This window comes from Trametes versicolor (assembly GCF_000271585.1).
Source record: "Trametes versicolor FP-101664 SS1 unplaced genomic scaffold TRAVEscaffold_9, whole genome shotgun sequence".
In the NCBI taxonomy this organism is placed as follows: Eukaryota; Fungi; Basidiomycota; class Agaricomycetes; order Polyporales; family Polyporaceae; genus Trametes; species Trametes versicolor.
In genome coordinates, this window is record NW_007360329.1 from 236,974 (window position 1) to 257,348 (window position 20,375).

A 20,375-nucleotide genomic window follows, 5' to 3' on the forward strand; every position below is an offset into this window, starting at 1 on the left:
GTGATCGTGGCACGGAATTTGCTGCCACCGAGTTTTTTTGGGAAGCGCTGGAGGTCAGACCTGTCCCTAAACCGCCAGTGGACGTTCTGTCCCCTTCATCATGGCGGCCTCCCTCTGGTCCAAGTCCCTCGCTCTCCTCCCCGCAGCACGTATATGTCGCTGCCCTCATGGTGCGCTGGCCCAGCACTGTGAGTTCTCCCGTGTTTATGACGCGTGACGCGATACTGACGCGACGCGCGTGTCCAGCACTCCGCGCAGGACGCTTCACCTCGGTACGCTCGCAACACACTGAGCCCACCACCTTCACGGAGGCAGAACCTGTAGTCACCCGCGAGGAGAATGTCGACGCTGAGTCCTCTGAGCCCTTGGTGGAGGAGGCCAAGCCGGAGAAGCCACCTGTTGCCAATCATGACCAGCCTAAGTTCGAGACGCTTCAGGGCGTCGCCTCGCCTCTCGTCCTGCAGGCTCTCGTCAAGTCTCCGTTCAGGCTCACGCACATGTCACCCGTCCAAGCGGCCGTCCTCCCTCTCCTTCCGAAGCTCTTGGAAGACCACGACGCTGAGGGAGCTACGGGTCCCCGCGACCTTTTGGTAAAGGCACGCACCGGTACTGGCAAGACACTCGCATTCCTCATCCCGGCAGTGGAGGCTCGTCTGAAGCGCCTTCAAGAACGTAGCGAATGGGCTGCGGAGGAACTTCAAACACAGAGCAAGCCCAAACTCGACCGTGTCGTAGAGCAGTATGCTCGCGAGAACGTTGGCGCCATCATCATCAGCCCTACACGCGAACTCGCTACGCAGATTGCGAACGAGGCTCTCAAGCTCACCAGGCACCTCGACCGGTTCCAAGTCAGGCTCCTCGTCGGTGGTCTTCCTAAACGCGCTCAGCTGCGGGAGTGGAACACCAGGCGCCGTGACATCGTGGTAGCTACACCTGGACGACTCCGTGACTGCATCGAGAATGAGCCCCGTTTCGCGGACGAAATTAAGACTGCTGAACAGGTGCGTCCCACATTTGATGTTCAACCTGAGTTTTGCCTAACTTGTCATCTCCACAGTTCATCCTCGACGAGGCTGATACTCTGCTGGACATGGGCTTCCGTGAGGACCTCCAGGCCATCACTGAGGTTCTCAAGCCTTCTCCGGAGCGCCAGACTTTCATGTTCTCCGCCACGGTCTCGAAGCCTATCCAGCAAATTGCTCGCAAGACCCTCGCCGAGAACCACAAGTTCATCAACTGCGTGCCGGACAATGCCCTGCCTACACACATGTCTATCCCTCAGTACTACACCGGCCTGCCGAGCGCGGAGGATCAAATTCCCCACATCCTGAACTTGATCGCTCACGACCAGCTCTCCAACCCCGGAAAGTCCAAGGTCCTCGTCTTCCTGCCGACTACTGCCTTGACCCAGTTGTACTCCTCGCTCCTCCAGGAGTCTGGTAACCGCATCCTCCCCGTCGGCAGCAAGACTCGTTGGGGCGACCTCCACTCTAGGATGACTATGTCCTCTCGCATGCGGGTCTCTGACTGGTACCGCAAGGACAAGTCTGGCGCGTCTGTCTTGGTCACGTCCGACGTCTCTGCGCGCGGCGTCGACTACCCCGGTGTTACCCGTGTCATCCAGGTCGGTATTCCATCCAGCGGCGACGTCTATGTTCACCGTGTCGGCCGTACTGGCCGTGGCTCGAACATGTCTGGCCGTGCCGATCTCGTCCTCATGCCTTGGGAGCTTGGCTTCCTTACCTGGCAACTCAAGGACATCCCTCTGAAGGAGCTTACGACCAACCAGCTCAAGGAGCAGGTCCTCGAGCTCGCGCAGAAGGTCGACGCATCGATCCCCGAGGGCTCAGAGTACCACCGCCAGGCCGTTCCGACCCTGGAGAACATGGAGACGCACCTCGAAGCTATGCAAGGTCGCGCCTCCGAGGAGGACGTCCGCACCGCAATGGTCAGCGTCCTCGCGTACTACACCGCGCAGCACCAGGAGCTCCGCGTCCAGATGGGCGTCGTCTCCCGCGGCGCGCACCAGTGGGCCGCCGCGCTCCTCGGCAAGGAAGTCGAGCTTCGTCTCCCCCGTGAGTTCACGGTCGGCAACCGCAGCTCGCGGGGCTCCCGCGATTCGCGTGGTGGCGGTGGATACAGGACCGAGCGTCGTGAAGGGCACTCGTCGGGCGGCTTCCGTGGGCGCGAGCGCGATGGCGAGCGTTCGGGCCGTCGCAGTTACGATGGCGGTGACCGCGAAGAGCGCTCATTCAGGCCGCGTCGCGAAGACGGCGAGGAGCGTTCATTCAGGCCGCGCCGGGACGATGGCGAAGAGCGTTCGTTCAGGCCGCGCCGGGAAGACGGCGAGCGTTCGTTCCCCCGTCACAACCGTGAGGACGGCGACGCGTCGGAGACGCGCTCTTACCGTCCCCGCAGGAACGACTCCGACCCTTTCGGGAGTAACTCATTCGGCGGTGAGCGTCGCGAGCGGTCTCCACGGAGGGAGGGCTCTGGCAACCGCTGGGAAGGACGAGGCTCCAGCAAAAGGCGCTCCGAGAGCGGTGAGGGCGGCGACTTTTAGAGCAGCCGCCAGCCAGCACTTCTCGACGCCCACCACACACCCCGGGCACCACCCCCCACTTGGCTAAGGTCCCACCTACACTAGCACTCCGGCGCGGCAGGTGCGCTGCCGCTGTATCTTATTTTGCTATGCTATCCACGGGCTATTAGTACTGCTGCTATCGCATGTATCGCACATCATCACCCAGTTAATACACCTAGACATCATGACACTCGCTCACTAACACCTGTGTGCTTTACTCCATGCCCGTATCGTGTGGGGCGCAAACCCGATTGAGATATACCGCAACGGAACCCTGGCAAATTGGTACGACGACGGCAAGATGATGCGTGCTTCAAGCTTGTACTCCGCTATGTCCAGCACGTCGAGTTGTACTGAACCCATCGACAGCCGTCTGCCTACTATACATATAGGACCATCAGTCGCGCCGGAAGTTATGCTCATGGTCATATCGTGCTCCCATGTGCCGGTCATAGTCCACCTCCCGCTTGAAGAACCGGCCGCAGCAGGCGTAGACGGCGTGCCGCCGCACGTGGGTGAGATGGTACCGTAGGTCCGCCAGCGAGTTCAGCTTCGTGTCGCAGTACTGGCACGTCAGCGTGTTGATCATCGCCGCGGTGAACCAGTGGCGCGCGCAGATAACGTCTGAACGGAGCATGAGCCGATTGACAGGAACTGGAAGCGGACACGGGTCAAGACGCACCAGGGTCAGTTATCCATGAGAGCTCCTCGTCATCTGCAACTCTGAGCGGCGGCACATAAACCGGCAGGGGCACATAGGGCGCGGGCGCCGGGGGCATCGCTACAGCCCTGCCGAGGTGCGCGCGTGGCGGCTGTCGAGCAGCTTGCTCGCGCTCACGGGCACGTTCACGTTCCTCGAGGAGCATCTCGTCGTCCCACAGATCGCACGAAGGCTCGCGCGAGCACCGCTTGTTCCGGACATCCCATATAGCTGTCGGTGGTCGATGAGTGGACAACTCACAGCGGCCAGTCAACATTTCGAACTCACAACCGCACTTGAAGCAGAACTCTGTCTTGCATCTGCAGGTAATGTGGTTGCAACCAACAGCCAGCTCCACGATGAACTGGACGAGAGCATGTTCAGCACTGAACGAACAAATTTCAAGTCTATCCGAGCTTACAGCACAACTAGGACATCTTCTCCAGTTCTCGGCCTGAAACAGAGTTCAGATATAGGCGACTCATTACGAATTTTATGTAGAGCCTACCTTCATCAGCTGTAGTGCCTTCTGGTCTTCCGGAGATCGGTCATCCAATGGTAGTGCCTGTAGCCAAAGGGTTAAAGCATGGACGGGACAGGTACAGGCGGTTATACCTGGTAGTCTTCGCATGTAAGATCTACAACAATCCTGTCAGATGTGACGCCATTGTCGCCCAGTCCGATACATACTTTCGTGCCAAACAACCCGGCAGGGTACGCATATAACCGATTGGCATGACGGACAAACCGCTTGAGGGTTCTCAGAGTCTTCATCCAGTTGAACGAGCGCAGAGCATCGAGGATTCGGGCAGTAATGGCGAGGAAGACTGTCTAGTAGTTTCTGGTGATGCTGAAGAGGATATGGTTCCAGTTTGGGGTAATATATGCGAGCTTTGGGAGTCATACCCAGAGAACCATGCCCTTCTCCGATAGCACGCGCTGTGCAATTTCGTCTGGAATGCCTTCTGGCCATTCCGCGACGGGGCACTCGGGGCACCGTATCGGAAAGACGACTGCGTTCTGACTCCCAACACTCCCGTTCCCTTCCGGGTCTAGCTTGCTGTTGATGTAGCCGGTCAAGCACGAGATGCAGTACGAGTGAGACATCGGACAAGGCAGAGAGGTGCCGAACTGGAGGCGCGACGAAGAGTTCGCAGAACGCGCCGCGGCTGCGGGAGAATACGTTGCCTGGAAAGGCTCCATGCAGATCCCACAAGTAGGATAAAGGTTTACGGGAAGGTCTTCTTCCTTCTTGACTATGTGGCGGTTTCAATAATATGCTTGCCATCTACTCTCGGTTACCACTTACTGTACTCGCGATACGGCGGGGGAGGCACATCTATCTCTTCGAGTTTGCGCTTGCCCTTGAAGACAGCTGGCTGTTTGCCTTTCCCTTTCTCGTTCATGTCACCGGCCTGAACATGGCAAACACATGAAGCGCTTGATATTGATTACGGATATCAATATCACATACCATTATGTCCTCTATAGCATGCTGTCCAAGAACGCTGTTGTGACGGGCCGATTTAGCAACGTCAGATAGTCAGGGCATTTGCGGTTACAGGAATACCTCTCAGCATCGCGCATCTCGACGTCATCTTCTCCGTTATCAATGGCTTGCTGAAGGCGTCTCGCAAACTCTGCATCTATAGCACTCTTCTTCTCAGCGGCGACGAGCTTCTGGGCGTACTGCCTGCTTGCGAGGTGGTTGCTATCTTCGGCATGCTGCCAGCTCTGTGCGATCACTGCGTCCTTGTTCGCCAGGACCTCAGCGGCAAGAACCTCGAGGGCGACGTCATGGTCAGAACGACCCAAGGCCACGGGCTGGATCTTCTTGGGAAATCGTCCTGCTGCAAGTGCGGAAGATCGAAGAGTCTCGCTGAGCTGAAATTCTTCAGCTGCGCGAGCGTTTTCGAGCTCCCGCATGTCGTCTTCGAGCATCTTGGCGATGAGCAGCTCGGAGAGCATGTCATGACTCGCGACCTCTGTCATGATAGCGGGGTTTGCAAGGGAAGAGCTATGGGCAGGGAGGGTAAACGACCGGAGTGAGAGAACAAAAGAAAGGGGCGGGTGGCTCGGGTAGGTCCAAGTTGGTCCTCAACTTACGGACTTATCGGGCCGGCTAGCCGAAATGTCGATCGCCCGGGAGTCATTTTGATTTAGAGCTCCTGCTTTCCGCAAAGGCGCGTCTTTCACTTTTCCCATTCCTCCCACCTCGCACTCGCGGCCATCTACCCAGCCTCCTACGACAGGAGGCCCTCATCTTCAAAATGGCGGCCGATCGTCTCGCTCGGGTCGTCGCCCGACTCCAAAACCTGCCGGAGATGTCTCTCCCTACGGACTACCCCAGGCCGACCGGAGGACACAAGGTGGTTGAGGCAGCCGTCACTGCAGAGCTTTCGGAACAGACCTGTAACGGTCTCATGAAGCTGGCCCTTTACAACGAAAATGACGAAGACCTCGAGGAGGAAGGTCCGGCGAACAACACTCCCTCCGCATTCCACCTCCTTCTCTCTGCCTTCTCCGTGCTGCTTCACCGATACACTGGCGACACAGATCTCATCATTGGCTCTTCATCTGCTTCAGCACGCGATCCTCTAGTGCTGCGTATTGGTGTGGGCCCGGAAGATCCATTCTGGGCAGTCGTTCGTAAGGTGCAACAAGTCGAGCAGGAGGCCGAAGCGGACAGTGTGCCCTTCGAGTCAATCATTCGCGCGCTCGGAAAGGACAAGGCGGACACCGTCGAAGCCTCTCGTCCCATCTTCAGAGTCCGTTTCTTCGATGAAACAGACTCTCCCCAAGAACAATTCCTCCACTCAACAAGTCTGACTTCAGACATCACGATCTTTGTAACAAGACAGCAAGAATCTAGCCGCTCTTCCATCGCACCTCATCTATCATTGCGCATCTTGTACAACTCTTTGCTTTTCACCGCTGCTCGCATTACCTGCATTGTCGATCAGCTCTCCATCCTACTCCGCAGAGTAGCCTCCAACCCTCTTGCACCTGTCGGCTCTGTACCTCTTCTCACTCCTTCGCAGCGTGCAAAGCTCCCTGACCCCACTGCCGACCTCAACTGGTGCGATTTCAAGGGCGCTATTCCCGACATCTTCTCCCGCAACGCTAGGCAATGGCCGGATCGCCAATGTGTGGTCCAATGCATCCCTGCGGCTAGCCTAGACCAGCCCCAGGAGAGGCGCACGTTTACCTACAGCCAGATCCTGCACGCGTCAAACATCCTCGCACACCATTTGATTCAAGGAGGTGTTCAGCGCGAGGAAGTCGTGATGGTATATGCGTACCGCAGCGTTGACCTCGTCGTGGCTGTCATGGCCGTGCTCAAGGCTGGCGCAACATTCTCGGTCATCGACCCTGCGTACCCGCCATCCCGACAGACCATCTACCTCAAGGTGGCCCAGCCTCGCGCGCTTGTCGTCCTCAAGGGCGCGGGCAAGATCTCCCCTTCCGTTCGGGAGTTCGTCAACACGGAGCTGGAGATTCGCGTTGAGGTCCCTGCGCTGGAACTGTTGGCGGATGGCCAGATTGTTGGCGGCTCGCATACTGAAGGTTCGGCGGATGTCCTGGAACCCCAGAAGCACTTGTCTGGCACCGATCCGGCTGTGCCTCTAGGTCCGGATAGCGTGGCTACGCTTTCGTTCACGAGCGGCAGCACGGGTATCCCGAAGGGCGTGAAGGGGAGGCATTACAGCCTGACGCACTTCTTCCCGTGGATGGGTCAGCGGTTCGAGATCGGCGAACACTCGAAGTTCACGATGTTGAGCGGCATCGCCCACGACCCCATCCAACGCGACAGTAAGTGCGAAAACGAGCTTTGATATACTACGATATGCTCACCAATTGCAGTGTTTACCCCGCTGTTCTTCGGCGCGAGTCTGTACGTCCCGACCGCTGACGACATCGGCACTCCCGGCCGCCTCGCAGAATGGATGGCAGACAACGAGGTGACAGTCACCCACTTGACACCCGCTATGGGCCAGCTTCTCTCCGCACAAGCCACCCGCCAGATCCCTGCTCTCCGCAACGCGTTCTTCGTCGGCGACGTCCTCACCAAGCGCGACTGCCTCCGTCTCCAATCACTTGCGGCCAACGTCCGCATCGTGAACATGTACGGCACGACTGAGACGCAACGCGCAGTATCATACTTCCTCATCCCCTCCGTGTCCGAGGACGCGACCTTCCTCGCGACACAAAAGGACATCATGCCTGCCGGCGAGGGCATGATCGACGTCCAGCTCCTCGTCGTCAACCGTAATGACCGCTCCGTCCCTTGTGCCGTCGGGGAGGTCGGCGAGATCTATGTCCGCTCGGGTGGCCTTGCCGAGGGCTACTCGGACTCGCAGGCAACGGCCGAGAAGTTCGTCGCAAACTGGTTCTGCGAGAACGCCCCTGCGCGCGCGGACACGCTTCGCTCGCCCCCCGACGGGTCCGCCCCCGGGCCCGAGGCGCAGTTCTGGAAGGGCGTGCGCGACAGGATGTACCGCTCTGGCGATCTTGGGCGCTACCTCCCCGACGGCATCGTCGAGTGCACGGGCCGTGCGGACGACCAGGTGAAGATCCGCGGGTTCCGTATCGAGCTCGGCGAGATCGACACGCACCTGAGCCAACACCCGCTTGTGCGCGAGAACGTCACACTCGTGCGGCGCGACAAGGACGAGGAGAAGATTCTTGTCACGTATTTCGTGCCCATTGGCGGCCCGGCGCTAGACGAGTACATGAGTGACGTCGGCGACGAGGGCGACGAGAAGGGCCTTGTGAGCGGTATGCGCAAGTACAGGCGACTCATCAAGGAGATCCGGGAGTACCTCAAGAAGAAGCTGCCGAGCTACAGTGTCCCCACACGTACGTACCTAGACCTTGCAGCGGTTCATCTGTCGCTGAGATCTACTGGTCTGCAGTGTTCGTCCCCTTGAAGCGCATGCCCCTCAACCCCAATGGCAAGATCGACAAGCCCGCGCTGCCCTTCCCGGACACTGCGCAAGTCGCAGCGCCCGAGCCCACTCGCGGTGGACCCGCCGCCAGTCCCACCGAGGAAGCCATCCGCGCGATCTGGGCACGCATCCTGCCGAACGCGCCTTCGCCGCTCCCGCTTGACGAGAGCTTCTTCGACCTCGGCGGACACTCCATCCTCGCCACGCGCCTCATCTTCGAGATCCGCAAGGCGTTCGTCGTCGACGCCCCTCTCGGGCTCGTCTTCGACAAGCCGACCATTGCGGAGCTCGCGGACGCGGTCGATCATCTGCGTAACGCAGACCTCGGCTTCTCGACCTCCAACAGCCCGTCGTCGCCCACCGCCCCCTCTGTGGCTCACAAGGCCGCATACAGCGAGGACTACGAGGCGCTTCTCGCACGACTGGACGAGTCGTACCCGTCCGCGCCGTCAGACTACTCCGAGCGCGCACTCACGGTGTTCCTCACGGGCGCGACAGGTTTCTTGGGCGCGTTCATCCTGCGCGACCTGCTGGAGCGCCCGACGACGCGCGTGAAGAAGGTCGTGTGCCTCGTACGCGCGAAGGACGACGCGACGGCGATGGAGCGGCTGCGCGAGACGGCGGTCGGGCGCGGGGTGTGGGACGAGAAGTGGGTTGCCGAGGGACGGCTGGAGGTCGTGAGGGGAGACCTGGACCAGGAGCGATTCGGGCTCGACAGCGCTGCGTGGATGCGCGTCGCGGGTGAGGCGGACACGATCATCCACAACGGTGCCCTGGTGCACTGGGTGTACCCGTACGAGAAGCTGCGGAGCGCAAACGTACTCGGCACGCTGACAGCCGTTGCACTCGCGGCCGCAGGCAAGCCGAAGCTGCTCGTCTTCGTGTCGTCCACGTCCGCGATGGACACGGAGCACTACGTGCAGCTCTCAGACGCACTGGGCGCCGTCCCCGAGGCGGACGACCTCGAGGGCGCGCGCACCGCGCTCAAGACCGGGTACGGCCAGAGCAAGTGGGTGTCCGAGAAGCTGCTCTTCGAGGCCGGCAAGCGCGGCCTGTCGGGGCACATCGTGCGCCCCGGATACGTCGTGGGCGACTCCGCGTCTGCCGTGACGAACACGGACGACTTCCTCTGGCGCCTCGTCAAGGGCTGCATCCAGCTCGGGCTCGTGCCCGACATCAACAACACCGTGAACATGGTCCCCGTCGACCACGTCGCGCGCTGCTGCGCCGCCGCCGCCGTCTCGCCCCTCCCCGCCCCTGCCTCCTCGCAAAGCGTGCTGCACGTCGCCGCGGCCCCGCGGCCCACGTTCAACGCGTTCCTCGGCGCGCTGCCCGCGTACGGCTTCCGCGCGGCGCAGGCGGAGTACGTCGTGTGGCGGCGGCAGCTCGAGCGGCACGTGCTCGAGGTGCAGGACAACGCGCTGTTCCCGCTGCTGCACTTTGTGCTGGACGACCTGCCGACGAGCACGAAGGCCCCGGAGCTGGATGATGCGCGCATGCGCGCGGTGTTGGAGCGGGACGGGGCAAGGACGAGCGGGACGGTGGATGAGGCGCTGATGGGGAAGTATTTGGCGTGGCTGGTGGGCGCGGGCTTCTTGCTGCCGCCGGAGGGGGAGGGGAAGGAAAGGTTGCCGGCGTTGGCGGAGGGGGGCGCGGTGAAGGCGGTTGGGAGGAGCAGCGGGAACTAGACTCACCTTGGTTGTGGGTGCAAAATGCATGGCAGCGTACGGTAGAGAGCGGTGAATCAGTGAAAGAAGTATTGTATGTACCATCATTACGGGGAGGTGCAGCGGTCGAGACTTCGCGCACTCATATTTTCTGCATGCTAGTTCTCCCTTACTGGTGCGCGGCGCGCGGTCTTGCCGTACTGCAACGGCCGGAACTTGTACTGGTCAAAGACTATCGAGACTGCCGCCATGCGGTTTTGAATCCCCCAGCTGTTTTTGCGGGCCCCGGGGCCGTGCACCTCGTGGGTCCACGGTGGTCGAGCGCGTGCACGTCTGTCAGTACGGGCCCGTCCTTGCATTCGCAACCGAAAACTCCGAATTGCACGCACGCGTAGACGTGATGTCGTGCGCAGATGACGGTGCATGGCCAGGAATTTTGCGTGGGACTGGCTGTGAAGCATATGTATAGCTATAGCTATGACCTGCGGTCCCGACGCCGAGCGCGATCTACCGCGAGGACTTGTGTTTGCTTGGCGTGGATGCTGAAGCACTTAAAGCAGCATCGGGCGAGCGCCTCGACCTCGACGGAGAGGTGGGTGACAGGAACGAGGTTGCGCGGCAGGATGTAGAGTCGAACCGATGGTCATGATATGGACGACCGATGAAGGCGGGATGGTCCCAATCATCGTTCTCGGCTCGGTCTACATGAGTTGTATGAGCCAATTACAACCATAAGCAGATGGAGGAGGCATGAGGCTTGCCATGAGGGACGTTTGCTCCGTCGGAGGAGCCGATTCCGAAGGCCACGGTGGGATGGTACTCGGAATACAGCCATCAGCCCTACGCCCATTCGCATGTGGTGGTCATGGCGAGGGATTAAGATTTCAAGTACATAGCCGTACATAGCAGACCCGAAGAGGCAGAACTTGTACTCTACCTGGATACCAGATGGTTTCAGTGTGCAGGCACGCTAACACTAGTACTGGCAGGCAGTGACAGCGGCTATGGGCCTGAATCGCAGTCAATTCGCAAATCCTGTGATTCCGACAGGCCGTTCGCACGGAGAGTGCTGGGGTGTTTTAGATTGATCTCATTGCGGAGCATCGCTGGGTGCGGTGTGGGTGTTATCGGGGCGGACGGTGTGCACGGTGGGTGGGAACTGAATGGACAGTGAGCGCGGGGAATAGACGAGATGATCACGAGATGGCGAGATGTGCAGCCGGACTCGCTGGCGGGAGAGGCGCACGCAAAGGGGCACTCCAAGTACTGTGTCGGGCAGAGTTGTGTGCACCCATGGGCGGAAGGGAAGAGAAGCGGGTGCTGGCTGGCCAGGTCCAGCGTTGCTCGAGCGGGGACGGGGATCGGGGGATGGATCGGCGAGAGCGAGCGGGGACGGTGCCTGGCGCGCGTGGGCTGGACGGGCGGCTGCGTGGGTGATATTCGCCCTCGCGCGGTTGTGTGCGGACGAGATGAGCGCAAGGTGGGAGTCTCAACCAGCCCTCGCAGCCTCTCATGGCCCGCTCCCGTCCTTGTCCTCTCCCCACCTCCTCGCCCGACACGACCCGCTAACGACCCCCGCCGCGCACGCCGCCCTGAACGCGTCTGTGGCCCATGGACGGCACCGGTCTCGACAGCAGCCAAAACACCTCCACCTCCTTCATCCGCGTCGTCTCCCTCTCCATCGCCCTTTACGAGTCAGGCCCCTCCCTCGCCTATCACCCGTCCACCCGAGCTCACCGCGTGTTCCCCAGCTACATCCTTACCCTTCCCGCAGAATGGCGGTTCTACAGAAGCCAGCGCTCCTGGCGCCTCAGCCTGGGCTGCCTGCTCTTCATCGCCATCCGGTTCGCCCTTCTCGCCCTCTCACGCGCCCACACTTCCCTGATCGGCGCGCACCCGCCCGCCCACAGGTACTCGAGCATCGCGGTAATCACCCTCAGTAATGTCGGCTACTTTGGCAACTTCTTCACCCCAGCGTCATGCGCGCGCTACTTCATTATCCCGCCCGTGTTCAAAGGTGCGCCTCGCGCCGACGCACGCGCCGTCGCGCTACGCGCGTGCCGCCCTCCTTCCCCTGGGTTGCCTGTGTGCTGACACCCGTCACAGTCGTCCAGACGATGGTCTCCCAATTAATCTTGGGCATCAGGTATGTCCAACTATCCACCACTTTGCTCCAGCCGACCTAATGCCGACTATGACCCCAGGACCGTTAATATATCGCGACGCTCGACACACGTTACCTGGATCATAGCCTGCACGTTCCTGGTCTGCACAGCTGTAAGCAGGCCGATCCTATTCTTAATGCCTCCCGTGTCCCCGTGCTCATGCCAGCGCAGGCACAATGGTTCCTGAACCTATGGAATCGAGTCTGTGAGTGATTCTTTTCGGCATCTCGTCCGTTTGTGTCTTAACAGTCCAAGTTTTATTTTCAGCCGTGCAGGGCCGAGTGAGTGCCAAGCGCGCTTGTCTTTCTGTTACGATGCGTTCACGGCCTCTTACACACGTTAACCCGTTATAGCGTAACAAGTACGTGTCCCCTCCAGCACCCAGCCAGTTCTCACTACTGACGGGCTGGCTATAGCTGCACCGCGGGGAACAAACCGCCCGTGCTCACCGTCTGGCTCTACTACCTCCTCTCGATCGTGTACGACATCCTCACGCTGGGCATCTCAAGCATGTACCTCATCAGCTTCAGCCCCAACTCCGGAAAGTACGTCCCTGTTGCGCCCTATTCCCGCCGCCCGCCCCATGCTCATGTCTGACCACTGTTCGCGCGCATCTCGCAGGATGCAGCACCTCCGCCGCATGTACGCGCATTTACATCTTTCTATATCCGTGCGCATGGGAGTGCTAATTTGGACGCGCCTGCGCAGCATGCTCACGGACGGACTCGTCTACTTCGTCGCGCTCACCGGTACGCACCCCGTCCGCTCTCCCCCAGTCCCCGCCCTCGCCCCGCTGCCGTACACTCTGACACCCGTGCCTGTGGACAGGCGTGAACATCTTCAACCTGATCCTCTACCGCCGGCCGAACGAAGCGATACAGGTACGTCCGCTCCCACACTCTGCCACAACGCGCACACGCACCGGATGGTGGCTGACCCGTCTGTGTGTCCCTCCCCGCCTTATTTGCGCGGACAGTCGTCAGGGTGCGTGTGCCTGTCCCTTTCCCCCCGGGCCCGAGAATAGTGCTGACGTGTGCCTGGTGTCTGTCTGTGTGCTTCCCTGCGTGCCTGACCGCGTTTGCCTTTGGTTTGGATTTGCGTTTGGGTTTGGGTTGTGTGGATGGTGGCGTTTGTGTTCAATTTCGGCTGAGTTGGCGTCGACAGCGTCTCGCTCGGGTATGCGCTCACCTGGATCATGAGCCAGCGCATCCTCATCCACCTCCGCGGTACGCCCCCCCCCCTCCCGCACTACCTAAATCTATTCACCACTGACGCGTCCCACACAGACGCGGCCGCGGCGCACAACCGCACCGTCACAACCCAGCTCGTCGTCTCCCGCGCCCTCCCCTCCGCGCACTCCATCCAGCACGCGATGCGCACCCAGCAGCTCTCTTCTAAGGAGCGCCAGCGCCGCGCGCACGCCCTGTCCACCGGCTTCGACCTCGACACGAACGACTACGGCGCGATGGCGGAGCGCTCCGTGTACACCGTGTCCGGCAGCGGGCAGCGCTCGTGCGGGTGCTCGTGCGACTGCGGGTGGGCGTCCGCCGAGGAACGGGGCAGGGGTCGGGGGAGCCATAGAAAGGGCAGTGGCAGGAGTCGCTCGCTGTCCGCGTCCGGGACGGGGACGGGCACTGGGTCGGGGACGAGTGGGGTCGGGCCGGTGGCGAGCGCGACGCTCGGGTCGGGCAGCCACCGCGGGAGCCGGCGCACGCGCGGGGACGAGGAGGCCGGCCATGAGCACGAGGACGATATTGAGGAGGGAGATGAGAGAGATGAGAAGGGGGAGTGCCCGGATGTGCGGGTGCAGATCGAGGAGACGGTGACGGTCGAGGTCGAGTATGACCCGGCTGTTTATGCGCGCGAGTCGTACCGGACGCCGCGTGTGCTGTGGGAGGTGCGTGGGGGCGGTGGTGGGGACGGCGCGCGTGGGGAGACGCGTAGTTGGCGGAGTGCGGGGAGCGCCGCCGCACGGGCGGGAGATGCGGGTCCGCCTTAACCTGGTGAGGTGCTTTCGAGTCGCTGTGGATCGGTTTGCTAACAGAAGTCACGCAGACCGCTGCCTCACGCCGCCGCCCCATTTCATCTTCTCCTGTATATCGTTATATCTCGGTTTATCCCCTCTCTCCCCGCCCCTCCCCCGCTGTCGCCATACTGCACATCCAGTTACGATCCCTTCACGTCCACGCCCACCACGCTTTCCACGTCCCGCTTTACATTTTTACGCAGCACGCATCCCCGTTCCCCACCTCACATCGTCCGCATCCATCCACAATCGTACCCCTCGCGCTCTGCTCTCGCACCCACCCGTTCTGTGTCAATATGTACCCTGCCCCCTGCATCGCTCTCGCCCCTTCCCCTGCTCTACACTTCAACAGCTGTCAACCTACTTACGCCCCCGCGGCGGCCCGCGCGCCGCCGCTCTAATGCCCGGGCCCCGTGTACCATATGTGCTAGTCTACGTCCCGTCCCCCGCTGCCCCCTGCTGTCGCTTGCCTTCCCATCCTGCTGCACTGTGGCGGCTAATGTGTACCGTGTATATCTGTGTTTTGCTTGGTTTACTCGCATGGTTATCCAGGATACGTTACGTCGAATACGCTTTGCTGGAATTGGGCATATACACCGGCCGTTCCGCGATTCTAAGTACGTGCTAGCATCTGCTGCCTGATGTGGGAGTGTGACCTGAGTTCGGTGCTGTCGATTTGACTGAATGAAGCAAGACACCATCGCTGAGTAACTCCGCCCGTGCAGGTTCTGATGTTTGGGTCCACAACCCCCCCCCCTCGAACGCGGCATTCGATGAAGTTCACATTGGTATCGATAAGTTACAACCACCCATCCGTTACAGTTCATCCGTCCTCTGCCTAACTCGCCTTCGGCTCCCTCCTCCTCTCCCTCTCCCCCCTCTCCTTCCGCTCGCGCTCGCGCTCCCTTGGCTGGTCGCCCGAGCCCCCACGCACGCGCTCCTTCGCGCGGTCCTTCGTCTGGCGGAAGCAGAGGAACTCGATGCCGGTCGCGCGGCGCGCGTCCGCGAGCGTCTTCTTCACGCCGTCGAGGTGCGCCTGCAGGTTCTCGTCGCCCGCGCGCTTCGCGTACGCCTGCGAGATCTTCGTGTACAGCTCCGAGAGCGTCGCGTCCGCGGAGGGCGTCACGTAGCGCGAGAGCGTCTGGTGCATGAACTCGATCTCGAGCGTCGCCTGGGGTGCGTGTGCGGTTAGTGGTGATGTGGGATGTGGGAGAGAGAAATGGAGAAGGGAGAGGAGGACGGGGGAGGGAGGGAGACGCACCCGGAGCATGCCGCCCATGCCGAAGCGCTTCACCTGGCGGAAACAACGGAGGGCCTCTTCCGCGACGTCCTCGACGAGCGCGTTGAGCGTGCGTTCGAGCAGCGGCGCGGCCGCCGCGCTCACTTGCGCGTGGACCCCGACGAGGAACATGAGCGTCTCGTATACGTATGGACGAATTTCTGCGAATGGTATCAGCGATTGTTCACGGAAAGGTCTATGGGGGGAAAGGCTAACCCTTCGGCTGCGGCGTCTCGTACCAGTCCATGCCCGGGTCGAGGATGCCATCGCGGACGATCGCGGTGAGTGCGGCGGACTTGGGCTTGAAGTAGCTCTCGAAGAGCGTCTTGTCGAGCTCTTGTACGACTGACATGAGTGCCTGTCATTGATAACATTCAGTATGCGAGCTACACGACATGAGGCGGAGCAACCGCGCGGGACATACCCTCCGGTCTTCCGCCATAGAGCTGTTGAATGCAGTCTCGAGCTCGGTGATCATGCTCGGGATGAGAACCCGCATGAGATGTCCGAAGTTAGACACTACTAGCAGGATACGGGTATCCTAGACACGCAATTAACACTGAGCCGGGGCATGCTCATCAGATCTCGGGACGGGACTTACAGCCTCTTCGACCTTGACTAGCTCAAGTGGGTTCGTGCCCGGGACCACAGTCGACGGTGGTGGCGGCAGCGCCTTGATCCCACTCGCGGTCGGGCTCTCGTCCGATGCCAAGTGCACCATCCCGTCGAGGAACGCGTACAGCGAGTCCAGGAACGCCTTCGTGATCTTCGCGACGAACTCCGCTGGGACCGGGTTCTGTTTCGTCGGGCGCGACGAGGACGCCGCGGAGGAGGACAGGTCGACGCCGCCGGCGACCTTGAAGGCACACGTCGTGATCTGCTTCTGGAAGGCGCGCATCTGGGAGAGGTAGATCGTCGTGTACTGGTCGACGGTGGAGCCGATCCATGTCTCGAGGTAGTAGAAGATGTTCGCATCTGGGTGGCTGTGAATCGCAGACTTAGGAGAGTAAAGGCAATGAGAGACTGACCTCGGAGCCAGTCGTTCACGAGGATGTCGGCGAACTTCCACTTTGCGCTCTCCAGGAGGCTCTTCAAGCTTGAGGTGGCCTCGCCGGAGATATCCATCCCGGCCACGTCGTTGACGCTGTCTTGGATCTCGCCTAGAAGTTTCATCAAATGATGAGCGGTGGTGAGCGAGTTGGAGCACTTGGGGAAGAGGGGTGGGGTGGTGTTCCGGCCGGGGGACATGACGGCCATGTCGGAGAAAAGGAAGAACTCGGAAAGCAGGGTGATGTAGAGCTTGATGATGTCCAGCGCCATGGTCCGGCATTGTGTCGGGCTACGGCGAGAGGAGGTAGGTACAGTCTGGTAGAGCACAGCGATGAGACGAGGCACACTAGTGTGAAAGTTGGGTGCATATAATCACCTTCCGGTATCGTCCATCCATGAAGGACTTGGATATTCGCCAGAAGTTGGGAAGAGGTGTCAGCATGGCCTCAGACACGTTCTTGACCAAGACTTGGATCGCTTCCCAGACTTCATGACCCCCGGATTGCGCTGGCAATGCGAGTCAATCGGGGAAGCTCAGGCTCGCATCGTCGTTTGCACATACCTACGACGGAGTCGGGCTGTTTCGTCTCCAAAGCGTACACGCAGTCTTGTAACTGCGACGCTAGTTCACGGTTGAGGGAAAGGGTGTCAGGACTAGTCACTGGGGACTTGTCGACAATGCCTGTGAAGGATTTAGAACCAAGGTCAAACATGTGGGCATTATGCACCGCAGACCTTGGATGCTTTTCACGGCAGTCGCATACGCTTCTCGCATATGCTGCATGATATGTTTATGCTGCGCGTCGAAGTATGTCCAAGCTGGATCGTCGGACGTGTTGAACTCGCATAAGATCCTAGATAAGTTATGCCTTGAGCCAAATATGGCCACGCCCGCGGGCATAAAAATGTGTACTCTATCGTCTTCTCTTGCTCTTCCACGCTGCGCGTGGGCTCTTGTAGTTGAACTTGGAGCTCGTTCCGCATCTGCGCCATGACTCTCTCCACGGTTGCCCATACCTTGTCAAGAATCCGTTTCTGCTGTTGCTGGGCGGATCCCGATGCCTGACCGTCCTTCGTGGTGCCGATTGGCAGAAGTTGATTAGGACGAGTCTCGAGCAGGAGCTTGCCCTTCTTGTAATCACGCATTGCTGCCTCATACCGCCCCTATATACAGCGTAAGCGATCAGCGCGTCCGTATGCGCCTGCTTCCTATGACTGCTTACCGCTTCAATGCATTCCACAAGTGAACTGGGCAAATTGAAGAAGAACTTGGAGCGATCAAACACGCCAAGAGTTGTGCGCAGCTTCTGCGCCTTCATAGCGTTCTCTAGCACAGGCAGGAAGACCTGATCTGCTTTCTGGGCAGCAGCTGATAACACGAGTGTAAATGTAAGCTGTTATTGCTGCCGCTGGCACTGACCTTTGAGATGATCTTTGAGAGGCTTCGACGCGAAGTCCGTCTGTTCTGCCAGTATACCCTCCTTCATCTCGGCGTACAAGGCTATGAGAAACCAATCAACACAACATTACGAGTACAAGGGTGTGAATTATGGGTTATGCCATACCATCTGTTGATGCTTTCACCGCGACGAATCTGTCGAAGTTCTCCTCGACAAGCACACGGATAGCTTCAGAGCGTGAGTCTAGCGATGCGCGAAGGCGCGCGATAGCTGCAGAGAGATCTTGATATGTCGCATTCGGATGCACGACGGAGAGGAACGTCTTGGGGTTGAACGACTTGGATGTTATGAGCACCGCAGCCTCTGAAGCAGATATATTGAGCAGGCAGGAGCAGGCCTCTATACATGACTACTGACTGGTTTCCGCATCCATATCCCGCAAGCTATCTCAACTGATCAATGTACGCGTCTCGGATATTGAGAACATTCTGCATACTCGATAGTAGCTCCCAAGCCCAGCGGGTCTGTGTCGTTCTCCGCCGGTCCAGTAATGCCGGGTACAGCATTGTCGGTGTCCTGGTCCACTTCTTCCCATCGTCTATATGACCGGGCGCGTCAGAAGACCCAGATAACAGAACCTATTGCAAAGGATCCGGTTACGTTGCTGATATAGAGGAGAGCTTGTATGCTTTCAAGAGAGTATCATCGTCGATGTCGACGTTTAGCCGCCCCATGGCCTAGCACAGAGTATCCGTTCCGTTGAGCCCAAGTCAACTCAGAGTCCTTGGTATATCGGGAGTCCAGAACAGTGATACAGCCAAGCAGAAGTGAGAGACGCAGCGGGTAGGAAGCAGTGAGTGTAGGAGACGCGTAGAGAGGAGCGAACGCTTCAGCCACAGCAACGATCTGTATGCGCTGAGACCCCGGTCACCCCGTCAACACGTGTGTATTGAACGCCCGTCTCGTAAAGCGAGTGCCGTCCACCATCTCCAGGCTGCATACTACGCTACACTCTGCTTGGTTACATCGGTTGGTCTCTCAATGATCTTTTACTTCGAATGCTGCGCTGCTGAGGTGGCTTGCGTACACGCTGAACCCAGAAATATGTTCGCGTTGACCGTTTCACGGCTCCACACTGCGGCGGTCTTTGGTACTGGACGCCGTCACCCGACATATCCCCGGAAGCGCAGGGTGGACTCATATTTTCTATGTTTTATGGCTCTAAGGTGCTTGTATACAACTCCTTGGAACTGTTTGAAATAACGCCACGGACAGCGATGTCGCCGGTGCAAAATTCGGCAGGAAGATATCCCTAGCGCACGAAGAAAGGACTTCACGCCAAAGTGTTCTACCGTGGTCTTTTACATAATTCTAGTGGCACACTCATGAGACAGCATCTGACTTATACTCTCGTGTGTGGCTATCGGCTCCGTATCAACTTGACTTTCTCTCGATGATACTGGTATGTCCGACTGAAACACTCTGGGCACCGCCATGAGGAAGCAATAGGTGAGGTGTCGTGTGTGTGCATATGGTTTGTAGGGTTCTAAGGATATCTATAAAATATTGGGTCACTCCTAATCATAGCAGTAGCGACCTCTCGACCTCTCCCATCTCAACGTGAAGAACTTCGCTGCTCTCGTTGCCTTGACGTTCGCTACTGTAGCCACCGCGCGAACCTTCACAGTCATCAACCCATGCTCTTATACCGTCCGGTACGTGTATGTCTCTTCGTACCGTTTCGCGCTATTGACGTTGGCGACTACGCAGGCCTGCTGTGCGTTGATAATGGCACACTCGTACTGGCAACGCATTGAACTACTGTACAGATTTTCACGGACCTTAATGTTGGTAGCACGACTCCGGACCAACCTACTGGGTAAGCGGAGAGAAATCTAGACTGAAGCTGATCGTTTCATGCCATCACATTCATGCACAGCTGGGAGCAGGACCCAAACGAGGTCCTGACCTTCACGGTCCCGAACGACTGGAAGGCCGGTCGTATTTGGGTAAGTCTGTGGCACCCAGGGCTCCATCACCACTGTATGTTGACCAGAGGGTGCATTCGACGCCGTCAATGCGACTTCAGCGGGCCAAACCCAGGTCCGAACTCCTGCATCGACGGAGGCTGTAGCGGCGGACTTGAGTGCGACCCGCACTCGGGCACGGTGAGCTTTTCAAAACTAGATGTGCGGGACATATCATTCATCCTGCGAACTAGGGTGTCCCTCCTGCTACTCTAGCTGAGTTCACCTTGGGCACCAATGGAGTTGCCGATAACTACATATGACGGTGAGTCAGCCGCTGGATATGGAGCAAGGACGCTCAGGCTAGGCTTGACCATCGGCTGCATAACCAGTGTCTCTTGTAGACGGCTTCAACATACCAGTGGCTATCAAAAACAACAAGGGCTGCCCCGTCGCCGATTGTGCGGCGGACCTCAATCCCGACTGTGAGTCAATGATGTATACACACAGGCTCGGGCATCGTACTCAGCATACACGGATAGGCCCGGCTGCAATTGCTAGCCCTACTGATCCCAGTGGCGCCATCCT

At 59.3% G+C, this 20,375-nt stretch overlaps 6 protein-coding genes across 6 annotated transcripts; 4 read left to right on the forward strand and 2 right to left on the reverse strand.

The window, feature by feature from the left end:
• The first annotated feature begins 79 nt into the window (after nucleotides 1–79).
• TRAVEDRAFT_65937 (DEAD-domain-containing protein) lies at nucleotides 80–2,779 on the forward strand. The gene is made up of 3 exons (XM_008043086.1): nucleotides 80–188; nucleotides 247–1,001; nucleotides 1,058–2,779. Exons 1-3 carry the CDS (start codon nucleotides 101–103, stop codon nucleotides 2,561–2,563), a joined length of 2,349 nt encoding a protein of 782 aa, XP_008041277.1. The 5' UTR covers nucleotides 80–100; the 3' UTR covers nucleotides 2,564–2,779.
• Nucleotides 2,780–2,981: 202 nt separating this feature from the next.
• On the reverse strand, nucleotides 2,982–5,276 carry TRAVEDRAFT_129525 (uncharacterized protein; the record flags this gene model as incomplete). Its single annotated transcript, XM_008043087.1, has 11 exons — nucleotides 2,982–3,208; nucleotides 3,267–3,515; nucleotides 3,573–3,648; nucleotides 3,706–3,738; nucleotides 3,793–3,849; nucleotides 3,900–3,922; nucleotides 3,975–4,134; nucleotides 4,191–4,535; nucleotides 4,622–4,699; nucleotides 4,759–4,792; nucleotides 4,855–5,276. The coding sequence occupies 11 exons, from the start codon at nucleotides 5,274–5,276 to the stop codon at nucleotides 2,982–2,984; spliced, it is 1,704 nt and encodes a 567-aa protein (XP_008041278.1).
• A 217-nt stretch (nucleotides 5,277–5,493) lies between these two features.
• TRAVEDRAFT_171224 (L-aminoadipate-semialdehyde dehydrogenase large subunit) lies at nucleotides 5,494–10,120 on the forward strand. The gene is made up of 3 exons (XM_008043088.1): nucleotides 5,494–7,097; nucleotides 7,149–8,144; nucleotides 8,201–10,120. The coding sequence occupies exons 1-3, from the start codon at nucleotides 5,555–5,557 to the stop codon at nucleotides 9,919–9,921; spliced, it is 4,260 nt and encodes a 1,419-aa protein (XP_008041279.1). The 5' UTR covers nucleotides 5,494–5,554; the 3' UTR covers nucleotides 9,922–10,120.
• A 1,391-nt stretch (nucleotides 10,121–11,511) lies between these two features.
• Nucleotides 11,512–12,481, forward strand: TRAVEDRAFT_22041 (uncharacterized protein; the record flags this gene model as incomplete). The annotated part of the gene is made up of 5 exons (XM_008042676.1): nucleotides 11,512–11,917; nucleotides 12,007–12,046; nucleotides 12,152–12,270; nucleotides 12,333–12,346; nucleotides 12,419–12,481. 5 exons carry the CDS (start codon nucleotides 11,512–11,514, stop codon nucleotides 12,479–12,481), a joined length of 642 nt encoding a protein of 213 aa, XP_008040867.1.
• A 779-nt stretch (nucleotides 12,482–13,260) lies between these two features.
• On the forward strand, nucleotides 13,261–14,064 carry TRAVEDRAFT_38758 (uncharacterized protein; the record flags this gene model as incomplete). Its single annotated transcript, XM_008042820.1, has 2 exons — nucleotides 13,261–13,291; nucleotides 13,352–14,064. 2 exons carry the CDS (start codon nucleotides 13,261–13,263, stop codon nucleotides 14,062–14,064), a joined length of 744 nt encoding a protein of 247 aa, XP_008041011.1.
• Nucleotides 14,065–14,862: 798 nt separating this feature from the next.
• TRAVEDRAFT_73389 (uncharacterized protein) lies at nucleotides 14,863–18,652 on the reverse strand. The gene is made up of 16 exons (XM_008043089.1): nucleotides 18,481–18,652; nucleotides 18,317–18,418; nucleotides 18,238–18,263; nucleotides 17,986–18,183; nucleotides 17,841–17,921; nucleotides 17,644–17,789; nucleotides 17,334–17,584; nucleotides 17,156–17,274; nucleotides 16,983–17,102; nucleotides 16,797–16,927; nucleotides 16,399–16,735; nucleotides 15,972–16,345; nucleotides 15,795–15,911; nucleotides 15,587–15,728; nucleotides 15,353–15,531; nucleotides 14,863–15,262 (listed from the first exon to the last, which is right to left on the reverse strand). Exons 1-16 carry the CDS (start codon nucleotides 18,552–18,554, stop codon nucleotides 14,930–14,932), a joined length of 2,730 nt encoding a protein of 909 aa, XP_008041280.1. The 5' UTR covers nucleotides 18,555–18,652; the 3' UTR covers nucleotides 14,863–14,929.
• Nucleotides 18,653–20,375: the final 1,723 nt, after the last annotated feature.

Excerpts from the sequence above, each read along its gene's own strand:
- TRAVEDRAFT_171224 (XM_008043088.1), top strand. The coding sequence starts at position 5,555 with ATGGCGGCCGATCGTCTCGCTCGGGTCGTCGCCCGACTCCAAAACCTG. Across the intron at positions 7,098-7,148 it reads CGACCCCATCCAACGCGACA|TGTTTACCCCGCTGTTCTTC; the intron begins GTAAGTGCGAAA and ends CACCAATTGCAG. Across the intron at positions 8,145-8,200 it reads GAGCTACAGTGTCCCCACAC|TGTTCGTCCCCTTGAAGCGC; the intron begins GTACGTACCTAG and ends ACTGGTCTGCAG.
- TRAVEDRAFT_65937 (XM_008043086.1), top strand. The coding sequence starts at position 101 with ATGGCGGCCTCCCTCTGGTCCAAGTCCCTCGCTCTCCTCCCCGCAGCA. Across the intron at positions 189-246 it reads TGGTGCGCTGGCCCAGCACT|CACTCCGCGCAGGACGCTTC; the intron begins GTGAGTTCTCCC and ends GCGCGTGTCCAG. Across the intron at positions 1,002-1,057 it reads AAATTAAGACTGCTGAACAG|TTCATCCTCGACGAGGCTGA; the intron begins GTGCGTCCCACA and ends TCATCTCCACAG.
- TRAVEDRAFT_73389 (XM_008043089.1), bottom strand. The coding sequence starts at position 18,554 with ATGGGGCGGCTAAACGTCGACATCGACGATGATACTCTCTTGAAAGCA. Across the intron at positions 18,184-18,237 it reads GGATATGGATGCGGAAACCA|AGGCTGCGGTGCTCATAACA; the intron begins GTCAGTAGTCAT and ends TATCTGCTTCAG. Across the intron at positions 17,275-17,333 it reads GAGCAAGAGAAGACGATAGA|GATCTTATGCGAGTTCAACA; the intron begins GTACACATTTTT and ends TAACTTATCTAG.